Source organism: Lepidothrix coronata, unplaced genomic scaffold (assembly GCF_001604755.1).
Source record: "Lepidothrix coronata isolate B3197 unplaced genomic scaffold, Lepidothrix_coronata-1.0 Scaffold264, whole genome shotgun sequence".
In the NCBI taxonomy this organism is placed as follows: Eukaryota; Metazoa; Chordata; class Aves; order Passeriformes; family Pipridae; genus Lepidothrix; species Lepidothrix coronata.
The window spans coordinates 304,787-329,450 of NW_016690444.1; the positions used below are offsets into that span (position 1 = coordinate 304,787).

Genomic DNA, 24,664 nt, shown 5'->3' on the forward strand with positions numbered 1-24,664 from the left:
ACAGTCTCCAAGGTGTCTCACCCAGCAGAAATTTCTAATAAAATAATGTAGAAGATTCAAAGTTAGTCATGCCGAATTTGCCTACATCAACTCTACAAATGGCTCACCCTGAGTAGTTTTGGTTTTTTCCCCCCTCCTCTGGTGGTAAATACATTCACATAATATGTAAAAATGCAAAATCTTTGATGAGACCATTGAAAGTCACATGATTTTGGCTTTGTATTTGTGTGGTTTGTATTCATTTTCCATTATAGAGATGTTGAGTGTATTTTCAAAATTTCTATCTGAAGTGTTCAGCCCACTTGAAGTTTAGCATCCAAAACCACTGTAATTAGAGCAGTGGATTTTGTAGATGAATACACCCAAGATAGCAAAAACATGTGTTGGCACCCTGAGGTTTAAGGCTTCAGTGCTACTGCAGTGATTAATTTTGAAGTAAAAACTTTCTGATCAGAATAAAAATTAGCAGAAAAACAAATGCATGGTTGCAGTAAAAGGAAACCCATAACCCAAAAAGACTGGCTTTGAAGGTATGTAAAAACTGGTGTGCAAAAATTATCCAAATGCTGGACTGCTGAAAGACAAGGCAGGACCTAAATCTCATAAGAACATTAGTATAAAAGTCACATTGTCCACTGGAGTATAGGAAACTCATGAAATGGAGAGTTAGCTGTAGGATAAAACCAAGTATAGAGGTTATGGGTCTGTTTGGATGATCTTTAAAACTCTCAAAAGGAGTTTATTACAGTTAAGGGGCAAACATCACTCTGAGGGCAGTCCAGTGCCATAAAGAAAAAGGCAATAACACATTTGGAGCAATTCAGAAGCTGAAATAGGCTTCATTTAATGTAATGGTGCTGCCAATGCAGAACAAGCAAGATTCAGGGGCCCTGAGTTTTCTGACATTTGAGACTCTTGGGTATCCCACTATTCTGCCCTTCCAAAACAGCACAGCTCTTCCATATCACCTCCACTACATCTGACAACCCCTTCTGGATGTCTCAGGGCATCGAAAGGAAAACTCTGCACTGACAGTCAGGCAGCTTTCAACTTACTGTGACTCAGGGAAATGTGCTGGCTATTTATAAACAGAAGCCACACATTTTTTTCTTACACTATCTACAAGGATAAGACTGAAAGTTTTGCAACACTTTAAAAGTTCCCTCACAAATGTAGATAAAAAGTAAAACTATGTGTAAAATGGAGTTTAATATGGCCATGTTATTAATGAGACATTGTTGTTTTCACAGATGAAACTGTGCAGAAACAGGCCACAAACCACTGCATTTAAACTGCATTTAAAATTCAAATGCCTATGAATAACCCTTTTTTCTTTTTGTGTTTGCCTTCCTTCATCTTCTCTTCACATCAGCTCCATTTGGCTACCTCAGCTTCCAGTCTACACATACACAGATCTTCAGAACAGGGTGAGAGAATAATTCAAGTGACAGTTACACAAAAGACGGGGCAATTTCTCTGCTCAGCTACCATTCCTTTAGTTGTCAGTTCCTGCATTTAAAGCAGACTTCAATTCCATACATGAGCATTTTATTTGATTATGATGTGTGCTCCCATAAGGTGTCTGCCTCTGTTTCTACCGACTAGAATATAGGGTCAAACAACAGAAATGAAAAGCCCTGTTGCCTTGCTGATTCCTTATTTTTCAGACACCTATTTTCATTTAAAACTATCATCTGGTGAGTTTTTGTGGGTTTTTTTTTTTAAGACAAAAGAATAAAGAATTTAGACATATTTCTGCTGTTTGAGAAATTTGTTATACAGTGGTTTGTCATTTATACTCAAGTTGAGGAAAGGAAAATGAGGAACTGATAACTAGATAACTGGAATATATGCAAGCCAATAAACTGCTCTGAAACACTGTATTATTATTTCATTACTTTAATAGCTTGAAAGCAGTTGGAATGATTGTTGGTGTATGTGGCTTTTAATACAACGATGAAATTAAATCAGCCATCAAACCAACAATAGCTAATACAATGAGAGAATGGACTAGCTTTAATATAAATATGGAAATGTCAGTGACTTGTTATTTATATAAGGGCAATAAGCTATTATTTCAGTATTTTACGATCTATAGCATTTCATTAGCTTCAGATCTATTCATTTCTGAGACAAGATTATCCAAATTCGAAAGCCACAGGAACACAGGTGGAAACACCACCTCATCTCAGTAATATGCATCTCATTTAAAAGCAAGTTCAGCCCCAAATCTAAAAGGTGGACAGGATAAGCTGTTAAGAGACTCTCCAGGAAGTTTGTTAGGTGCCATAACAACATAACCAAGTTTTTCTACTGCATGAAACGCAGTAGAAATTTAATATCACGGTATTTCCCTCCCTCAGTTGTTCTATAAGTGCAAGGAGAAGGAAAACCACTGCTTGTACACAAAGATGGTTTTTAGTATAATGTGCACTGTAGACAAATAAAGACTACATTTTGACTTTTGCAAAAATAAGGTAAACAAGAGAAAGCACTAATAATTTACAAGAATACAAAAGATTCTGACCCAATATACTTCAGACACATTGCTGCTGTAAGAAAACCTGGTCTTAAATTTTATTTCCTAAATGCTGTTGAGTTTCAAAGACAGTTCCTGCATTCTAGACACTGATACAATCCTACTGTAATATCATTTATCTTTTTCTTAAAATTGTTGATCCTTTTCTCAACTCCCTCAAGTTGCTACAGAAACAGAGAATCACAGAATTGTTCAGGTTGGAAAAGATCACTGAGTCCAGCATCACTGTGTTTACCACTAAATCATGTCCCCAGCTGCCATATCCACACGTTTTCTAGAACACTTACAGGGATGGCATTCCCCCACTTCCCTGGGCAGCTTGTGCCAATGCCTGCCCTTTCAGTGAAGAAATTTTTCCTAATATCCAATCCACATGTCCGCAGGCTTAACTTGGGGATTTCCTCTCATCCTGTCACTTGTTACCTGGAAGAAGAGACCAACCCCCACCTTGCTACAATCCAACAGCTGAAAGTGCCTTTCCCTGCACACCTCAGCCATCACCTTTTCTTCCACAAAGCAAACCCAATCTTGAGTTTAGCCCCTAGGATACAACACACAGTTCTGACAAGCTTTTGCCAGTGGATGACGTAAATTGAGCCCGTTTACAAGAGCAGCTGAAATCACATCACCACCCCACCCTCCTCACACACAACAGACGAAGGTGGAAGAGGGTAACTATTACCAGTCTCTTTCTACAGATCTGCACTGGTTTGGGAGAGAAGCACTACAGTCTAGAGGGTATGTTTGGCTCTTAATACATGGCACCACAGCAGAACACTTTCTGCTAATGCAATGCAACCTGCTGCAGAACCCGGGGCCAGAATTTAAAGTTTCTTGGTTGACAGTTTGCTTCAAAGAAGGTTTAGATAAAAACACAAAAGCCTGAAAAAAAATTGGGATCTAACAGCATTGTTGAGAGCATTATTCTGTAATTGTCTCACTCTACCTGACAGATTTTTAGAGACCAGATAAAACATTTCTCTAATAGCCTCAGAAATAGAAGGCAAGGAATGAAGCAGCAAACACAGCATCACTAGTGCCTCGCTCTTCTTGCTACTGCACAGCCCTTCCTAACAAAGCTCAGGAGAGGCAGCAAGGAGGAAAAGCAATCAGAAGCTGTTCAACACTTCAGCTTCCCCTAGTCAGAAGTACCTTTCCAAATGGACACTCCACCCAAACTGGTGGGGCAAGACACACGGTAAATGGGAGATCTTCCAGAACTCAACTTCCTCTGGAAAGCTTTACCATACTCCATTCCTGCCCTTCCCAACAACCAAGAAATCAAGCGTATCTGTCAAGGTGCTCGCAGTCACTGAAGTTATTTCCTAACAAAGAATTGAGTACAAACCTTGAAATTAAGTTTTGCAAAGAATGGACAGCATGTTGCTTCTTCCAGGCTGTTCTCCTTCCTAAATTGCAAAATCAGTTACACCGGAAAGGAAAAGTAATAGAACACCAAGCACGTGATTCAGAGTCTCCCTTTCTCCAGCTTTATTTAACTTATCAATTTACAGTTACTGTCAAAACTAAGTCAGCTGATACAAAGCTATCTGGTTTGTTCTTTTTCTTCCAAGCAATTTTCTGGCAATTAAATCAGCTAAAAGGGCAAGCATTCAAATCAAATATTGAAAAAATATTCCTTAGTTATCAGACACAAAATAATGCTTTTGAGCTGGTTTACATGTTTAACAAAGTCCTGCAGATGAATTTGTGTAGTTCAGAAATCACTAGAGAGAGATTTATTTGCTGTGCAAACTATTTTTCTGTAAATATATCATGACATCAGCTTTCATAATCTAAACTTATTAGGGATATTAAATATTTGTTCACAATTCCCCCTTCTTTCAGCTTGCCTTCCCCCCCAGGGAAAGAAAACAAATTAAAAATAAAGTACAATCAAGATATGAGAGAGGCAAAAGCCTATCTTCTAAGCCAAGTAACTAAGTCATGCCTTGACTTTCCAAAAGAGGGAGATATAGCTCCATTTGTGATTTAAGTATTTCTATTGCTTTCAAGAACTTATGAACATGTTTACCTAGTTTACTAGATCAGATTAAAATGGAAAGCTTTTGCTCTTTTTTTTTTATTTCCATGTTTCTCTTAGAAAACAGAGAAAAATTAGTAAAAAACCAAAAAAACCCCATAAAACACTGTATTATCTGTTTGAATATAAAACTAACTCAAAAGATAAAGCCAGTAACCCCAGTATTAGAAAATATCTATACAGAGAGAGATAAAAACAACATAGGAAAATCAAACTGTTAAAATCTAGGAAACCATAGGAGAGTTGTTAAAAATGAAAGCAACATCACACAGAAACATTCCCAATTGATTTTAACAGGCACAAGTGTAGGGACAATGCTTCACTTAATCATCCAGGTACATGGATTTGTAATTGTTAGCTACACAAAGGTGGCATCATTAGGTATGAGGGACAACCAGTTTATTTTTACGAAGGAATAACACACATTTGTGCTGAGGGATAGCATTCAAACTTTTCTTTCAGTCTAGAATCCAAACTTTGAAAACTTTTTTTCAAAACCAAAATCAATAAATCAAAGGAAAACTGGAATCTCTAAAACACAGTTCAAAAAATACTTTTTCTGCTGCTATGACTTAACCAGAATCAAGTTACCATAACAACAGTGGTGTAGCTCAAATACTATTAAAATTCGTAGGCATGATATAAAAACATTCCTACATGTATTATGTTAGCCCCTTAATTAAGATGCTTGGGGTACAAAAGCATGGTTTGAAAAGCAGCCATAATAAAGCACATTACACATAATAAGTGTGAATTATTAGAGTTGCTTCAAGCCATGTCAAGCAGAGAAGAAGCTGAGGAAGTGTGTAACAGGGGCACCCAAGCACCCACTCACCCTCACACCTATGAAGAATTTGTATAAAGGACAGCTGCTGCATAATGCACCTTGCAACTGGGTGCTTGTGGCATGGTGGGTTTACTTTTTGATTCTCCGTTCACAGCTGTTTCAAACTGACAGTGAAACACCTTTTGGAGATGAGGCAGGTCATGCTCAACACCTCTGCTTCCTGTCACAAACTCCCACAGTGCCTTATGAATTGGGATAGTCTACACCCCCCAATGGTGCTTCCACTGTCCTCTCTCTCCTGTTGCTGTTGTCTCCCTGTCCAACAACTCAGGAGACCCAAATACCTTAGGTCACACATTCTTTGCTGGATAATAAAAAAGTGCAGTGAATGGTGGTGTGTTTCCTCCATGCTGAGCTCCCCTGATTCTCCCCACACATTAAGTGCTTTAACTCAACTGCTTTTCAGTACTCTAAAGTAGCATACCTTGAATATTTTATCATAATGCCTCAGAGGAGCCCCCCTCAAACAGCTCCAGTGTTGGCTGTGTTGCCAGTATGGATTCCATCTGACAAGACTTGGGCATCCAAGGTGTGGAGTAAGTCCACTAGAATACCAAAGTTTATCTTCAACTTTCTCCTTGACCTATAATCTTCTCTGAACATTAGACACAAATACAGCTGAAAGTCAGGAAGTACTTGCCAGTAAGTCACACTGAAGGGAATGTCAGGAGCTTTACCTAATTACTGGCCATATCCTCAAAACAAAACCAATTCCCACAAGAATCACAGCCATGTCTACATATACCTCATATGGACTCTCAAATTCCATTTCAAGACCTCTTCTTCTTTAAGATCTCCCCACCTTTTCCTCAAAGAAACCCCCACATTTTGGTTTAACACACACCTAATAGCAATTGAAACAATTAGTCTGTATGGATGAACTAAAAGCAAAGTATTTCTAAATAGCAAAACCTCCTACCAGAGAATTGTGCAACCTTCAAGTCACAGGAGAACTGAGCCTGCCAAAACAACTGAACAAGAATATTTAAAAGTGCTGAGCTCAGTCTGCTAAAAAGGCTCCAAAGAGCAACAGTCCACTGCTTTACAATGGTTCATTGCTCCTACAACCTCTCCTATGAGTCCACCAGTAGTTGCACATTGTTTACTAAATCCAAACAGGCAATGTCAAGAGACCATTTACCTCCCAATGAGTTAACAACTCTTCCCGCCAGCAAACCCAATCTGTAACCCAGAAAAGTCCACAACAACTTGCTGAAGGGTCACGGCTCACAATCAAGCAATGAAACATGAATATTGCCACTGATTTAGCAAATGTTTTACTTCCATTCAGCACTGCTGTTATCTAGAAACACAAATGCTGATGACTTTAGACCTGTTTCACAAAGTTCAAAATCCCAGGAATGCCATGTCTGCTGCTTCTTGCACATAGGTTATACACCATGATGCTGCAGAACACTTGTTTCGTTCCCTGTTCAACTTTGCAGACATGGAATTTTATTTTTTTTTAATTTGCACCCTACACACCATTTAAGACATGAAATTTAAGTGATATGGAACTCAGAAAATTGAGCAAGGATATTCCCTTTACCCCCCAGCTAAGGTGAAAACCACACCAAACAGAAGTGTTTGTATTTGTACATGAAAGGAAACACCAAACACTTTATCAGGAAGCTTCCCATTGAAATCAAGTTTAATATCTCTGCTCAGGGTACCTGAGGTTCCCTTTGCAAAAGCTGTCTCACTGCACATAAACTATTTCACAATGAGAACAGTCTCCCCAGGGAAGTGCTGGATTCCCCAGTGTTGGACAGGATGCTGGGCCATCATGACTAGACCACGCTCTTCCCAAGAAAGGTGGCACCAGATGATCCTTGAGGTCCCTTCCAACCCAGTATTCCACGTTTCTATTTGCATCTTACATTACTGAAAGCCCACCACATCTTTATCAATTTTACACCTAGCATCCTAACCACCAGCCTGTTATCCCATTATTAAAAACTTTCCTGGGTTTTCACACTCATTAAAAACACCTTCACATTTTTGACTGCAGACTGCTTGAAGTGCATGAGGCCTGAACTCAGTGCTGGTCTGATATTTTACTGCTGGACCTCCTGATCAGGAGGGTCAGCTGCAACACCATCTATTTCATCAGTGACAGTAATTACACTTGATGAATTTTACTAACAGTGGTTCCCTGACACTGATTAACCTACCTGCTCACTATACTTGATTTCTTTGCAAGGTTTACAAGCTAGACACAGAGCACGCAGATCTACTGCAGTAGTAAAAACTGGAAGGATTAAGTTTTTAAAATATTCTTCACCACTAACTTTCCTCTACCCAGCACCTCCTGAATACAAATGTATTTTCAGATACTTTTAATCGTGATTAATAAACTGTTAGTGTTCTGACTCTTAAGTTCTTCCTTTGCCCACTTGAATATTAAAAAGTGTAACACGTTTGGACTGGAGAACTTAAGCCCAATATAGTGAACTTTTCAAGCATTCTGTACAAACTGATGAAAAAATTGTGACTGTTGTATGTGCCTGCCCCAATTTTGTATTGGACTTGGCACCTATAACTATTGTTCAGCAGTCACTGAAACCACTCACACATGTAAGAGTGGAATATCAGTAGAAGAATGTTAACAAGTGCACAAGATGTCAAGTCTAATCACCTCATTACAGTACAAGATACTCCCTCAAAAAATTATAAACTTCACCATTTAAATACGTAGATATGGATACATATACAGATGAGTGTGAAGGAGAAAAGGATACAGACTTAGCAAATAATGGAATTCAGAGTTTTTAAAAAAGTTTCTACCATTTTATGAATGACCTTTCCAGGAGAAAACATATGTTATTTGTTTCCTGAGCCGTATATATTATTAGTTCTGTCAGCACACATAGAGAAATGATGCAGGCTACAATGGTACAAAGAAATTATCTGTTAAAAAACCAACTAAAATTAACTAAATTAACTATAAAACAGGGGTGGGGTTTTGGTTTTTTGGGGTTTGTTTGGTTTTGGGATTTTTTGTTTTTTTTATCTATCAATTAGATAAATGTTAACTACAAAAGGGTAGCTTTCTCACGTAACTCATAGGGGTTCAAAAATGTAATAAAAAACTCCCAACAAACTTAGTCACTGATATTTTACAGACAACTTCCCAATCTTTACCTGGATCTTGGTAAGAGTTGTATTATGGAGGCATGTCAGCCATCCTGACTCTTACCTTCATATCAGAAACAAGCCAGAATCACACTGAGCTAGATTGCATGAATACGTGTGATGTTTAGTTGCAATACAGAGTTTTGTGCAATATATTTTGTCAGATAACGTGCCAGATGAGTTCATTAGTACATAAAATTCTTGTTGACAATAATGTCAGAAATTGCAGATCTACTGTCATTACTAAAAAGTTGAATAATTCAAATTGGTTTAGTATATCCTCTTCAGTTCACAAAAGAAAACTGAGTACAGATCTATTCTTATTCAATGTTCCAGGGCAGCAGGTAGCTCAATCATAATTGCCAATATATTTCAAGTACTTGTCTTGCCATCTCTTCTTATTTAACTGTGTGAAGATATTTTAGAGCCATGAATTTGGAAATTATTTTCATCTAAGATTCAATTTGCTAATTGTTCTGCATTTTCTATTTTGCTCCTTGGCATTCTTATAAATAATATTAAACAAATTCCCCACTGCAGATACTAAGATCTCAGTTTTTACTGATGCTACCCCCACCCCTAAACTCCACTGACTATTTTAAAATTAGGATCTTGCCAACTACAGTTAATTTACGGGTACTTTTAAGCAGTTGGAAAAATCATTCATAAATAAACAGTAAAAGAACAAAGTGAATCCCTGATTAAACTCCTGCATACGTATGACAACACATGACATGACTTGCTATAGAAGTCTATCCATGTTAATTTTTCTAAAAGCTTGCTGTATCTTGTAAAAAGGTCATTAAAAACACTAAAAATGAAGAAAAAGATTCAGTCATTTTCAACCATGAAAGAAGATAAGTACACTTGCACCCCAACTGCCATCACTGCAGAATGACAAACATTATAACATTTAAGGAAAAAAATCTTTCTAACTACCCCATTACAAATAAAGAGAGGCAAAGAGGGTTCCTTTATTAAAGCATAAAGTTTGGTTTTGGGCTTTAATCTGTGCTCAGGCTCTGACATCTGCCAGAAGTTTAAAAGCAAACACCACACAACCACAACAGCAACTATATTTGTTCACTTAACTCATTCTGAGCTCCCAATTGATCCACAGGAGAAAGAACAAAAAAAAAATAAAAATGCCCTTTTCTAGCAGGTAACCTTATTTTGTAGATGGGTGTCATAATCCACAAGGGAGTCACTCAACTGTCATAAGCATCCTACTCTTCAAAGTGAAGAAAATGAGTCATTAAAAACCCTGCTGTAAGTCTTCTGACACTTTTCAGTGTTTGTATTTACTCATGAGAAGACTGCCTCAAGAGCTACAGTAGCCAGTCTACTACTATTGAAAACAGGCAAATGCTTGACCTCTGCTCCTCACTTATTTTCCTACAAAAATATTTCGTGACCTGATCTAAATTAGTGTCACCAGCTACACTCCATCCCTTTCCCATTCTGGTTTAGATATTATTTATTTAAAAGGAGTGACCTTGTTACTATTACAGAATTTGGCACTCGCCTGTGTAGAACTGAGGATGAAAACAGTGTAGACAGAAGCTAAAGACCTTCTGGAGGAGACTTTCCCCTCATAACAGATTAATCCCCACATAAATCTCTAAAGTTGACTATTTTAACTTAAGTATTTAAAATCATATTGGTAAAAGAAACTGTAAAACCTGCAATTCTCTTAAGCTTCTTTAGTAAAGGAAAACAGGGATTACTTCCATTACTAAAAAAGAGTTTCTGTTACCTAGTTCAGTGCAGACATGAGTGCCTGTGGATTTAAACATCACCTCTGCAATCTGCATAGCAATTTCCTTCTGCAGACAACCCAATATTCTCAGCTTCTCTGGGAACAAAGGACTGCAAAACTATGCTCTAACACACAAGTCCTCAAGTTGCCAAAAGCACATATGTTTATGAACAATCATAATCTAACAGTTCAAAGAAAACTTACAGAAAAGCAGTTTTCTGAGCCCATTAGTGGAGTGAGAGAGAATAAGATGATCAGCTGTAGCATGAGAGTAAGGTACCTGCCTACCATGGGAATATTCCAACTTCATTCCAGCTTTTGTGACAGAAAAACCATTTTTGAACGATGTTAACTGAAGCTTTTGTTTCTATCACCTAATTCCATCACAAGTACACGTTGTGATGTGTTAGATCCGGTTGTGCAGGCACCACGGAACAAAAACTGTCAGGAAAGCAGGAAAGCTTATGGGCAAAGTTACAGATGAGGCTGGGAGTAGTTTCCTGTAGATGAAGTTATCAATTATGACCATGTACAATTGTGAATCAAGTTTCTAAATCTTTGGGTTTGTTTTGGTTTGTTTTTTTTTTTTTCCTTAAGGAATATACTCAAAAGCAAACCTATTTCACAGTCCTGCTTCATAAGTCTGTTGGATGATCACATATTTTGAGCTTCAGTGACAATCACATATCTATTTAAAAGTGACCATGGCAACACACAATTAAAGTGGCAGGGTAAAAAAAAGCCTAAAGATTAAAAAAAATATCAAAAAACAAACAAACAAAAAAATAACTACAAAACCCAACAAAAAACCCCACACCCAACTTACATTCTACTCTGCCAGCAGGTATCTTACAGCTTTTTCAGAAGGCTCAGAGCAACCACAGAGCCACAGGAATTCATCTTACTAGGGCATCACCACCAAGGGCAATCAGTAGTCAAAAATTCTGCATACTAAACAAATTATGTACAATGCAATCTTTGCTTTATGGAGTTTATATTTCAAAGAAAATGCTGAATAGGGAAAAAGTACTATCAAGACCTGTACTTCAAAAATAGGTGATATGATCAGTGATTATATAGGAAGGAAGACAACAAAGTAATCTCAAATTGCTCCAAATGCATTTAAGAATCTATGGTTTATTCTGTTATGTTAATAATTATCAACACTTATCACTCACATCTCTTATCTCCACACAGAGCACAGGATATTCTACAGTAGATGAGGTCAATAGTTTTGTAGATAAAATACAGAAGGTAAATTGAGCAACAATGAAAGAAATCTAACCTACTTACATCTCAAAAGCATGGAAAATATTAAATAACCATTCTGCACTCTCACTTATTACTGCATAATCACTGCACTTCTGAGCTGAAGACAACTTTTCTTTCCTGCTCCATAAAATAAAAACAGCTTTCTCGTCCTTGAATGATTATTCCTAAATTTCAATTTATCCCTATTTATTGCTGGGATGATTTCATAAGCCATAACAAAAAGCAGAGAGATAAGCACACGCATTGAGTAAGCATTTCTATACATATTTTTGTTTTAACAGATTTCTTGTTTCCCTAAGCTGATTTTCAGCACAAAAATGAGGATTTTTTTCAATATGTTAGTTTTGTTGATGGGAGCCCTGAAAATGTACTAGTATTACATGAATGCTTCCAGTTTCTTGATTTTCCTAATCTTTAGAAAATTTCAGTACATTTCTTTCCTTAACTACTCATTACTGTCCCCCATTAGCATCCACTGCCTCTGGAATTCAAGCTCTGACTGCAGCAAAGTAAATCTCCAATTTAAATCAATATTCACCTACAAATAATCAACTCTGCTGATAGTTAGTTGTCATTATGTATATCTGCACTAAGCATAACAATTGTGGCATTTGACAGCTCAAAGAAACTTTCCATTACTTTCTGGAAGAAAGCATTTTATCCTCATGTATACTCCTGAAATACAGTTATATTCAGTTTGACTTACTTGAGCCTACTGCTCTTAATTCCTTAATTCCTAAAGGATAGGTACAAGTTTGACACATCTGCATGTACCATTAAAGGAATGCGAAGAGATCACCTGAAAAGCCACAGCTAAAAGAATCACAAAAATTATCAAGATACTGAGATCAGAATGTGATCTTGAACTCAAGTAGCTGAGTTCAACAACAATGGAAAGAATTTATCTGCACATTACTTTTTATTTTTCAAGATATCAACATGTAAATAGTTTTCATCCTGTAACATGATAGAATACACTACATCCACATTTCAGCCACATGCCTGTTTCTAAAAATTTTACTCTGTTTGTGATGCTTAATGTTTCACTCCTTGAGGTCACTTTGCACCACAAGTAGTTAAACTGATCCTGCTTGTTAAAACAATTAAAAGATAAAGTTACTTAAAAGAAAATCAAAAGTACAACTGAGTAAGAAAGGTTACAAGAATTAGAGTAAGTCTAGAACCAACACCTTTAGCTTTGATCCATGGGGCACAGCAGGACAACCATCTTCTCTAGGTGGAATGAACAACTCCCACTTCCCATACTCCAACTTCTTATATGGATGGGAAAATGGATTCCAGCCATCTGCAATATAAGAAATAATATTAAGTATTTATCTTAAAATGTGTCCAATTACAATTCAAAAGCATAACACTATGTTCCATCTTTTTCAGAGTTCACTTCAGCGAAAAGCAGACAAATATTTTTATATCTGATACTATCACACACATTCAAAAGAGGTAAAATGAAGTGTGTAAGAGTTTCACTGTGAAACCATACTCCAAATCTACTTTAACAAGAATTATTTCTATTTCCTTGTCTTTCATCAAAGTCAACACAACCTTCTCCTTCCCCACAAAATCATGGTGGTATGAAAACTAGTGGCTGAAAAGTAAGGCTTAAGGTAGATTTCAAAACAAAAACCTCACCTCTCCTAAACAAGTCAGCAGAAATACTTGTAACACAGCTACGGAAAAAACTAATGAGCAAATATTGGTTATGGAGAGGGGAGGTGGACAAAATGTAGGAAAAACCAGCTTCCATAAATTGAGTACTCAGACCAGGTTCAGACACATACACTACTCACTGCCTCTATTTTGACAGGCTGATGTATAAAATAAAAGTGTCTAAAGTAGGACAAACACAGGGAAAACTGCAGACAAAACTTGGCAGTAACGGGTAGAAAACCAGACAATAACAACACAGCCAGGAAATGTGGCCTGAAATGCCAGTTTTAAGTCTTGAGGAAGACTACCTTTTCATTAGATTTTTATTGAGGCAAGCTTAGCTACCATAATTCCAGATCCTTTGTTCCGTTTGGATTTCCCGAGCACTGGACACGGGCGAGGTTGGTCATTATGACACACCCAACTGAACAGGCATCTGCCAAGGTGGGCTTGTGTGTTTGTAGGCATGCCCAAGGTTAACTCACACAACTGAGAGTGAAGATGTTGCTTCTCAACTGACACACTGTGGCAATGGAATCATTTCTAGAAGGAAACAGCAAGCTAAGTTTGAAAATTACCATTTTTTTTTTTTTTTTGCCTTGGAATATGTCTATCCCACATAGTTCAAGGCAATAGACTCCTAAGCTAAAAAGCAACCAGTTGACACAGAAAATTGTATTACAAGACATTAAAGCAACCCATGCTAATCTTCCTTCATGGTAATTTATTTGCATGCTATGGCTTGTTGTAATAGAAAAAAAAAAAACAAACCAAAAACCACACATCAGTGAAAGAAGAATAAGCAGCCTCCAATTTAAGAGTATTAATCTGAGCTCATATAAAACAACATTGCAACTAAACATGGTAGTCAAGGTTAAAAGCAATTAGATGAAAAAAAAAAAAATGGACATGCGACCATAGAAATCAACAGGGGAAGTAGACACAGGGAGGAGTTACAGTCAAATCAACATGTATATTTTCTTAAACATCAGTAACCAAAAATATTGTCTGCTGTGCAACAAAAAGATAATCTTCTCTAACAAGATATGGCTGCCTTGAGTTTCAGAAAAAGACTAGGCTGCTTTCCAAGATGCTCCTCGCACTTATGCAGCTGTTTAAAACCTGAGAACTGCCAGTCTTTAAAGAAAGCTGAGAGGTACAAATCAAACAGGCCAGACAATGTGACCAAAATAACTAGGCAAGATAAATCTTCTAGTACCTATTCATTTTGCAGTAGAGAGCAATGTCAAAAGCAATATAGAGATTATTATTATAAAACATTTCCCGTGCTCAAAAACACAAACGCAATTAATTCAATTCTCCATTTAGATGATAGTTTTTATCACGATTAAAGCATTTGGATAGTGCAGACAAATTGCACATATTAGCAGAAAGAATGTATTTACTAAACTGTTGCTTGATTAACAGCAGAAGAGCTTGTGTATTAGTAAGATTTAGATGGGCCCTCCCCATTGGTTTTATTCTGAAGTTCCAATCAAGAAAAATACTGAAATTAACACTACTAATGTCTACAAAGACCAACATCAAACAAACAACACCTTAGCAATAAAGCAATACTCCTGAACAGAATGTCTAAATTGCAAAGTATAGACAGTATTTATGCACTATAATACATTTATTTATGTATTTCTGGGCAGGGCAAAAGAATGTAGAATACATCGTTGGATTTGGTGACTTAAAAAAAAAGGTTAAATTAGTAATTTTTAAGCTATAAACAGCTAGACTGTTACATTTTTCATCTTTCTTCTGTTTTCTCGTTTTTGCCTGAAATGTTTATTTCAGACAATGTTAAAAAGTTTCAAGAAGACAGCTTTAAAGAACTGGTTAGTATTTCTGATAATCAAGACCCATCTTATGGGATTTACTCCTAATTCTTTCAATCCTGTCCCCCCAGATATCTGATCATCTTTATTGCTTCTCACAAAACTCTTCCCAGTTGAGCTGTACCCCTTGACTACAATGCACAAACTGAACCAAGTATGGCAGGCCATGACTTGCTAATATTGAGCAAAATAAAATATGTTACAGCAAAAAAAAAAGTCTCAGGCCCAGTTTCTATAAAACTCACTCTGGGGAATCTGCATGGAGTTTGTTATTTACACCAAAAGCACTGAATTCATAGATTGTTAAAGAGATTCTCATGGCTGCTATTAAACCCATGGCTCTTCCCTCCCTCAGAGGGGGAATGGTTGCATCTCTCTACCTATTTAAAATCTCTGCTCTCCCCAGGCAGATTTGATAATTCTGCCCAAGTTGCTTAAACTTTCCCCTCCACCTGCCAGCAATACCAGATGCTCCTGTTAATCCCTCCTGTTCCCAGCCACAGTCCTTCCTGATTGAGTGTCCGTGGTTCAGGACTTAAGAAGAGATGCAAAGCAACAACCATCTGGCCCAGATGGTCCTACTTAAACCTCTGTTTGCTACTTACCCCTGGACAGGAACTCACTTTGGAAGGTTATAACAAAAAATATTGATTTGTATTAAGGCAAGAGGCATAAAGAACTTAAAACACCTTGAAAACTGAAGGCTTCCTTCCAATTTTACTGCTTAGTTTTCAGATTTTTCAGCAAAACTTAGCCCAGAATGCCTTAGGGGACAACAATAAAAACAAACCCAACCAACCAGCAACTGATTAACAGATTTATGAAGCTGAAAAAAAAGAAGTCAAAAGAAACATTTTCGATTGAGAACAGGGACTTCAAGGACTCTGCCAATAGCTACAAACAGAAAAAGGCTGAGAAGATTACCAGGAGAAGTTCAAATAATCAGCTCAAATAGAACTTAGGAAAAAAAAGGACACCATCATGGAATATCCATAAGCCACACAAAAAGACAAAAGCTTTGTGCAAAAGTTCAGGCCCCAGATACATCTTAATCCAACAGAGGAAACATCTTCAATAGCCTGATACTTTCATTTTCTCTCATCTCTGTGATTATATCTTCCAAATTGAACCAATTATTTAAACATTACATCCCATCTCAGCAACGAGGCACAATGGAACTTTCTGCTCAGAACTGCACCCTTAGCATGCCAAACAACCATGAACTGAGCTTTAATCTAGAACTGAATTCAAGGCTACAATGGTTTGGGTACTACCATTTGTCATGAAACTCAATTTAAATGCAATACTTAAATGCAATACAAAGCTACATCATTTAAGTGATTTCTTCTTCAATCTCCTGACTGTTTTCACATGGACAAGTATGTAGCTATACAGCTCTGAGTCTCATGGCTTAAACTGGGAGTTTCATACCAAAAAATAAACACTTCTCTTGCTTCTCATAGAGGAAAGGAGTGCTTCTTGCTTTTTAACCAAACCATTGCCTTTTTCCATTCAAGAGCTGATACATCAGTGCAATGCTGTACCTATTTTTTTTAAAAGTGAAAAGACTTCATACGCTGAGTTTGAATTCTCAAGTGAAATAAACCCATCTCTTACAGCAATTATATGTCCACATTCCACTTTTTGATCAGCTGGAAGATGCCTAAAGAGAATACAGAGTCCAGCAAGCATTCACACAGTGACCTTGAGGAAAGGATATCAGACAAGCAGAAGTTCAGACAAGGGAAGTGACATCAAAATCCTACTATCCCAACAAGATACCTTTATTGTACTTGATTAGAATATGAAATCAGAACATAAATGGAGAGGTTCTCCAAGGACACTATACTGTTCTACACAGTGGTCAATTAGGTCTTCTCCCACACTGCCTTATTTCCAACAGCTCGACAGCAGATCATTAACATAATCTGCTTAAAAAGTCATTAAACAGCTGAAACACTGACATAAAAACAAGTGTCATCACTTCTCAGATGGGATGTTTCCCTGGATATTAATATCAGCTTATACTCCAACCTACTGCCTTCTGTAGGCACAGAAGTTTTGCTATTTGACTTTACTCATCAAATCAGGGTATTTTTCTATAAAAATCTTTGAAGGAAGCAGTAAGAAGTTCAGTATGATATTATAATGGTGTCTAGAAGCCATTTCAGTAAAAGTCTGGGAAAAAAAACAAACCAAACCAATCTGATATGAGTTTCCTGTCAGCTGTCAGATATCCAAATTATGAAGGTTGGTGGCTTAAGCTCTCCTTTCTTCACTCTGAAGGAGGCCTGTCAGAGTTTAAATAATAAATAAACATCCACCCCAAACCTGTCAGCCCAGCTTCCCTCCACTCCCAGCAGAAGACTCCCCCACTCGTGCAAGAAAGAGGAAGCAAAAACCAAACAGACATTCTACAGTGATCAACATTTCAGACCTCATGTTAGCTGGGAAGGAGGGTAAAGAGGGCACATAAAAGAAAAAAAGAGGATCAAAGAACAGAAATCACAAATATGACAATATTTTATACCAAATACTGACTTCCAAATTAACATATGCATACTTACTCTTTCAAACATAATTTTTTTTTTTAATTAAAGTATTGTTTATAGATAACCTACTGAGTTCTCTGCATGGCCAAATACAATTTTGAGTGTTCTAATCCCCAAATAAATTCCCTGGGTTAGCCTCAAAACTTGCAGTTCCCTGAGTTATTTCGAAATAGTCAATTGTAAAGTGGCAATAAATTTCCAGCAGTCACCACGTTCCTCAGCAATACAGCACATGGATGAAATATTCACTGTTATCACTGAGAGCTTTTAAGGGACCCATAACGTTGATTCTGCCTCTGGTATGGGGAATTCAGCTGACTAATTGCCTCATACACTTGATTTACTGAGATGCTGAAAGCACTAATTGACAAATCTTAATGGTTTTGGATGTTCATCTACTCAGACAGAGTAAAGCATCATACTAGAATACCAACACATATAATACTTTTTTTTTCTCTCCAGTTATGGAGTTTTAAAAAGACAAAACCAACTCAGTCTTTTCTTGAATTCATGTTTTCCCATTCTCCCATCAAAATACAGATTTGTGTGCTACTACTAGTTTCAGTGATACTAAGAATTTTTCTATTGTTCATTACAAGTTTCTCAGAACAAAGTAAAAAAATACCATTATTTGAGTCAAAATACCTTAATAGCCAAGTTTTATTGTCTGCTATAAGGCATAAAAGTCATTCACAAGAAACTTTACGGGCTCAAGGCTTCATGGGTATATAATTACTGAAATAAATTATTCATGTTTATCTGAAGCACAATTCATAAAAAGCTATTATCAACTATCAGCTTAATTATACATTTTGAAAGAAGTTCAAGGTCTCTGTACCATACTTGCCATTATAATTTTTACCAGTTTTTGATTCTCAAAAGCACAAGATGAAATAGCAGGGACTAATATTTTGTTTGATGGAAAGACACAAAAAGAGACACACCCAGGAGATTTGCAGACAATAGCCTATTAAGGAAAACCCTGAGAACTCACTGCTATCCATCTCCAAAACTAGAGCATGGATGGACAGTTTTCATACTATATACAACCATAGTTCAAAACCCAAAGAGCTCCTGTCATCTAAAGTTCAATGTTTATTCCTTGGTACAAGATCTCCAGCTTTCCCCCCTCTGGTTCCACTACAGTTCTCTTGCAAAAAAGTTCTATTTAAAAAAAAAAAATAAATTATTAAAAGCAATCCCAATATCCAATTTAAATACAATATAAACATAAATTTAGTTTGAGACTTTAACCTGCTTGAAAACTTAAATAAAGGTTAAAAGGATTCAGTTTTAATTAAACATATCTGTAGCAAACTGATCTAAGTCTTGGGGTTTTACAATGCAATTTCTCATCAGAATATTATTAAAGCTCATCTGAGTTGAATGACAATCTTTCATTCCTCCAGGCTTTCCAAGTAGCCTTTTATTCCCCTTTTGGAATGAACACTTTACTATGATTTTTATTATTACTATTATTATTTACTATGATTATTATCATTATACTTCACCGATTAATATGATTAATATATAGGAGAAACAGTTTTTCCACATTAAAGTGAATTTCTTCTCAGTTTTTTTGACTTCTAACACCTTTCATTAGTGACTAGATAAAATTACTCTAAGATATTAGTCCTAAAGTTTTGCTTCATATGATGTATTACATCAAATATTTTGAATGAAGTAGAGTTTAGAAAGTCATTCCAGTTTTTAGCTACTGTATTCAGGTATACACACACTTCCCCCCCCCCCAGTCTGATAAGCTAATTTATAAGTTATAACCTCTATTTAAAATATTAAACATTTCATTACAAGTCTGGTTTTAAAATTACCATCTCTTAAAGTACATGTTTAAAACTACTGCATTCTAGCCTTCAGCTGCATTGAGTAATTTAAAGACTGTGACACCCATCCCAGCACAGGAAAACCTTGAGCAATGGGTGGGGCTGCAGAAGTAGAGGAGATATAAGGAGGAGAATTTTCTGCATCTTTATACGTATAAAGTTAAGCTCTTAAAATAACCTCATCTACGTGTCTTGCAGTTGGTATTGATAACTGAAATCACTATTATCTAGCAGTAGGTGAACTAGACACGATTCGTTACTCAGTTTTGAATCAGAGGATGTATCTGATTCCAATATTAAAATTCAAGTACTGCACTAACCTATTTTATCAATGTCTATTCCAATAAAATGACCAGGAGTACTTCAAGGAAAGCTACTCTACCATTCTCTAGGTTCACCATATCAAACAGGGTCATGGCTGAAAACAGTGTTGCACTAACTTTACTGTTCATCTTTTGCATCAAAAACAGAAGATTTTTTTTTTAATAATCATTTTTTTTAATAATCACCATGAATAGTGGACCCTCTCCCAATTTAAACAGATGCATTATATTGCTCTGTTCAGAAAACAAAGCATAACATGAATATTTCAATGCTTTCTTTTGTTTATTTTGTTTATAAATGTATTGATCTTGGGATTGAGGAAAACCAGTACTAAAGCAGACTGCTATGAAGCATTGAAAAACTTCTTAACAATGGATCTGAAAACCACTTTTTATTTGATTTATTTCTTTATTACTACACACAGTTTTACAGAAGTTTAACCACAGTACTTTAGAGAGCACCACCAGACACTACAAATAATGGCATGTGTAGTTAATCTTACTCTAAAGTTATCTAAATACATATGATTTTAAGTTCATGACTGCCTTCCTCAAATACAGTTTGTCCTTTCAAGTTTCCTCAAGGACATGAAAGGAAGAAGGAATACTCAACATTTAACTTTTTTTTTAAGCACGAGGACTAACTGCCTCAAACTAGCAATTTATATACCATTTTGTAATATAAATACATAAATTGAACACTCCCCCCAGTCAGTATTTTGGCAAAATCAAAGTTGGATAAATAACACTGCATGCTTCTGAAATGCAGTTAAATGAGCCAAAATCCCTGTTCAGTAAGTACCAGCAAGGAAAGATCAAGTACCTTGATGGACTAACATCTAACCCCGAAGAGAGAGACTAGAGAAGTGAAAAGGAAAAACAGAACAAGGCTCAAAAACCCCAAGCAAAAAAGAGATAGAAACTAGTATTGCAGGATTTAAGACCAATGATGGACATGCCTTTTATTTAAGAGTTTGCAGAACAGGATTTAGCCTTCCAAAGAAGAAGCAAATTCCCATTTTTGTTTCAAATTCAAAGGGAATAGTCTTCCTGGCTTTCAGAGCAAGCAATGCAATTCCTCTATGTAATCCTGCCACCTTCCCATTCTGCTAACATCCCTCCTTCTCCCCTCAAAACAGAAAAACTACTCTTTTGTTACTATTTTGGTTTGATTTTAGGCTAACATTTTCCAGCAGAACTTTTGCCTACACTTTCAGGACGGGTGAGAATTCTCAAAGGCCTTGGTCCTTTAGACAACACCATTGCTGATCAGTAAAAGAAGATAAAGCAAATTATTTCACTGTTATTTTTGCTTCTCTGCATACAGTTTTATAAAAGCCTAACTATAGAGCTTTAAAAAGAACTTCTGATAGTTTAGACACAGCCTGAAGTACCAATGTGATGCAGTGTGACACAAATTATGGGTATTAAGAAAAAACACGTATAAAACTGATGATACAACAAACACATACCTTCATAGGCTACTGCAACATAAAGGAAAATATTATTTATTTTAGCCATGACATATATTTTTACAGTCAGAATTTCATCACTGCTACAAAATTGTCTTTAAAGGAAGAGGATGTTTGATGTAAAACACAGTGCAGGGGAGAAGAAATATTCCTAAGAGTACTTACTGAAGTCACCTGCAAGAAACACCGCTTCTGCTCCTGGTGCCCACTCTCTACAATATATTCCACCTTCCAGAAGCTGGTTAACTCCAAAGGTTTTGTAACTCTTTGTAAATTTATCAAGGCCTCCTTCGCATTCCTCAATGTTCTTCAGGTGGTTATAAGAGAGAGTACCTTTCAATGAAAACAGAGAACATTTTTTAGAAAGTTTAGTAAGCGCCTTTCTTACATTAACAAGTGTAAAAACCTAAAAAAAAAAATTAAGTGAAACACACTGACACACTGTCCTAATACTATAACATCAGAGTTGTTGTCTACAGAAGTAGGAAAAAAACCATCAAATACAATCCATACATTTTTTCCATGGTTGTTACATAGCCCAAAGTTGCAATCTTCACATTTGTTGGCACTTTCTCTACTTTATGGAACAGTTTGCACTTTCAATCTAAGACTCCAGCTCCTGATTGGCAGCCAAGAAATCCCAGTATTACCACACAGCAGGAGAACTTCACACTCTGAACAGCCCAGCACTTTTTCCTCCACCTTATTAATATCAGACACAAGCCTCCCAGGGAGAGCTGTACAGCCCTGCTACGTCTCTCACAGCCAGTTTTAATGGACAGACAACCTCAGGACACTGAAAAGTTTGCAGTTCAGCACAGGGACAAACTAGTCTGGCCCTTGCAGAAAGCAGTTCATTAGGCAGCCTCTTTACAGAGGCAACCAGCAGGACTCTGCAGTCCCCGACACTGCAACGGTTTGGAAAAAAATCAGTTTCCTAGAAGTAATTATTTGGACCATAACCTACTTACACCAGGAGGACTTGAAATGACGTAAACTTCTAACATAAAACTTTGCTAGCACCAGCTTAGAGGGTTTTGACATATCTTGACTTTTCTCAAAGTGTGTTTTTGGAATCTGTGGTAACATCAGGGGTACAATATAAAGATGAGAGTCAGCTTTGACTCCTAAAGTGTGAGCTGTTATGTTCAGATGTGCAGAAGCACATCTAAAAGCTGCAGTTGGGCATTTAATTAAGGCAACCTGCACAGCTTTTTCTCTTTTGTTTTAAATAAGACACTCCTGTGTTAAATTAGAAATGTGTTTCTGTTTTCCATAAATGGTGAGGAATCTTCTGAAGGGTGTAAAACCTAATAAGAGCCCCAGCAAAAAAAGTGTTTTTTGAAAAAGGAAAGAGAAACAGTAACAAAGTAAACCAGTGCTATGAGATAATACTTCTCTTAGAGGATAAAAGCAGCAGCCTGTTTGCAGTGTCAGGGCTTAAGACAGAGCTCTGTGATTTGCTGTAAAATTTTGATTTAGCATTGGCCCTTAATTAGTTCAAAGTAGAAGATTAAGGTGTCTAATTACTAGTTAAAGTAAATAGCATTACCTATATTAATTTAGAGTATTATGAATACTTTCAAGGTTAATCTCCCAGCAGGTTTTTATTATGAAGACTGATGCTCATCTTTAAAGAGAGCAAGATTTGAAAATGTCTCCAGGATAAACTATAGCAAATACACTCAACTTTTTTGCCCATCCACCCGCACCATTCCCTTAACATTTGCTCGTGGGTATAATCCTCAGAAGTGCATTACTATAACTCCTCCCGCTCTGATAATCAATTTTATTTAAAGTGCTTGAGGGAGAACGTTTTGTCAGATTTCCAGCTACAAGTGTATTACACACATATACAAACTCAGCTGACTGACTCACATTTCAACCAACTGCAACCACGAATATTTGCATAAAGTTTAAATACAGAAACAGAGCAAGTCACAAATAGCCTCAAAAGCTCAACATATATCATTTGATAAAGTCACATCACTCCATTATTATTGAAGGGTTTTCCCTGGGAAAAAAAAACAAAACAGGATGGTATTGCAATATTAAGTCTTTCTTTAAAATATGTTGGTTATGTCATATAAGAAGTATAATTATATATATACATGTAATATATACACACACACAAGAAGTATATCTCCTTGAAAAAAAGAAAAAAAAAATATATAAAAAGAGGTATATTTGCAGTGTCATCTACAAATCCCCATTTCTCTACCATACATACACGTCCTGCATTGTTTTCACCTCATTCCACTGCAGCTGAAGCAAGACCTGCTATGCTATAGGTAGCCACTGTAACTCCAAAGAAGATCTAACTGAAGTAATGAGTTTGACACAGGTAAAATAGAAAGGGTGTTTTGGAACATGTTATCTAAATAAAATTAATCTCCCCCCCCCCCATTTCTTGCCACAAATACAATTTCACAGCTTTAAGAACACCTTTGGTTGAATGTGATATTTTCCACATTCAGGAAAGAGGGAGAGAAGTGATGAGAATCTTTAAACAAAAGTCAGTCACAAACCCTTGAAAGCTGAAGAAGAAGCAAATTATACATTTATTGCCAAAGAAGAACAGCAGGGCAAAGAGAAGGACTGAAAACTCTGTGCAGAAAAGGCCGATACCCCCTTCAACATCATCTCCCTTTTCCATGGCCTACTCCTCTTCCTCAGGGTGAGCCCTCCCCAGCCAAGAGGAACCAAGCCCATTCATCTCATTGCAAGGAAATAAGCAGCAAAGAAATTCAGAATTTGAGAGTGGGCAGGATGAAAATGGACTTTCAGAAAGCAATTATATGATTCTGTATCTTTGGGAAAAATCCCAGACAGCAATACACACAATATACACTCTGGATTCCTGTTATAGAGGCACTAAGAGTACATCCACTGCTTCAAATTTTGTCTTTCAGTTTAAGCAAACAAAGAGACCACGGCAGAGAGAGACCATGGCATTCAATATGTGAAATGATCGTGACTATTAGTGAAAAAAAGACTCTGCTCACTTTGTAGTAGAGGAGAGCAAGACTACACACTCAATAACATAATTTATTTTGAAGGTAGGAGGTGGGAGGGCTAGAAGGGAAACAAGAATTCTTGATCAGGGGTATATAACATTTTTACAATAGCTTTTTACATAGGACAGATTTTGAACAGCTAATACAGCATCATGTACATTCACTAAGATTGCTCCTTCAATTTGCACACAAGCACACTGTGATAGACCAAGTTAATTCAGATGTTACTGTTCCATCATCATTGCAGAAATCAAGAGTTTTGAAGCAATTAGTGTTCCACCTGATTGCTTTTAAATTATAATCTGGAAACCCTCCAGGTTTGTTTGTTTGTTTTGTTTTTTTTAACTA

The 24,664-nt window shown here is 36.7% G+C and overlaps 1 protein-coding gene across 1 annotated transcript in view; it reads right to left on the minus strand.

The window, feature by feature from the left end:
* GBE1 (glucan (1,4-alpha-), branching enzyme 1) overlaps positions 1–21,639 on the minus strand; it is a gene marked incomplete at its 5' end in the record, with an annotated part of 112,065 nt that extends 90,426 nt beyond the window's left edge. Inside the window, 2 exons of the mRNA XM_017835851.1 lie at positions 12,787–12,902; positions 21,465–21,639. Coding sequence (XP_017691340.1) covers positions 12,787–12,902; positions 21,465–21,639 — 291 coding nt within the window. The remainder of the gene's footprint in view (positions 1–12,786; positions 12,903–21,464) is intronic.
* Between the last annotated feature and the right edge of the window lie 3,025 nt (positions 21,640–24,664).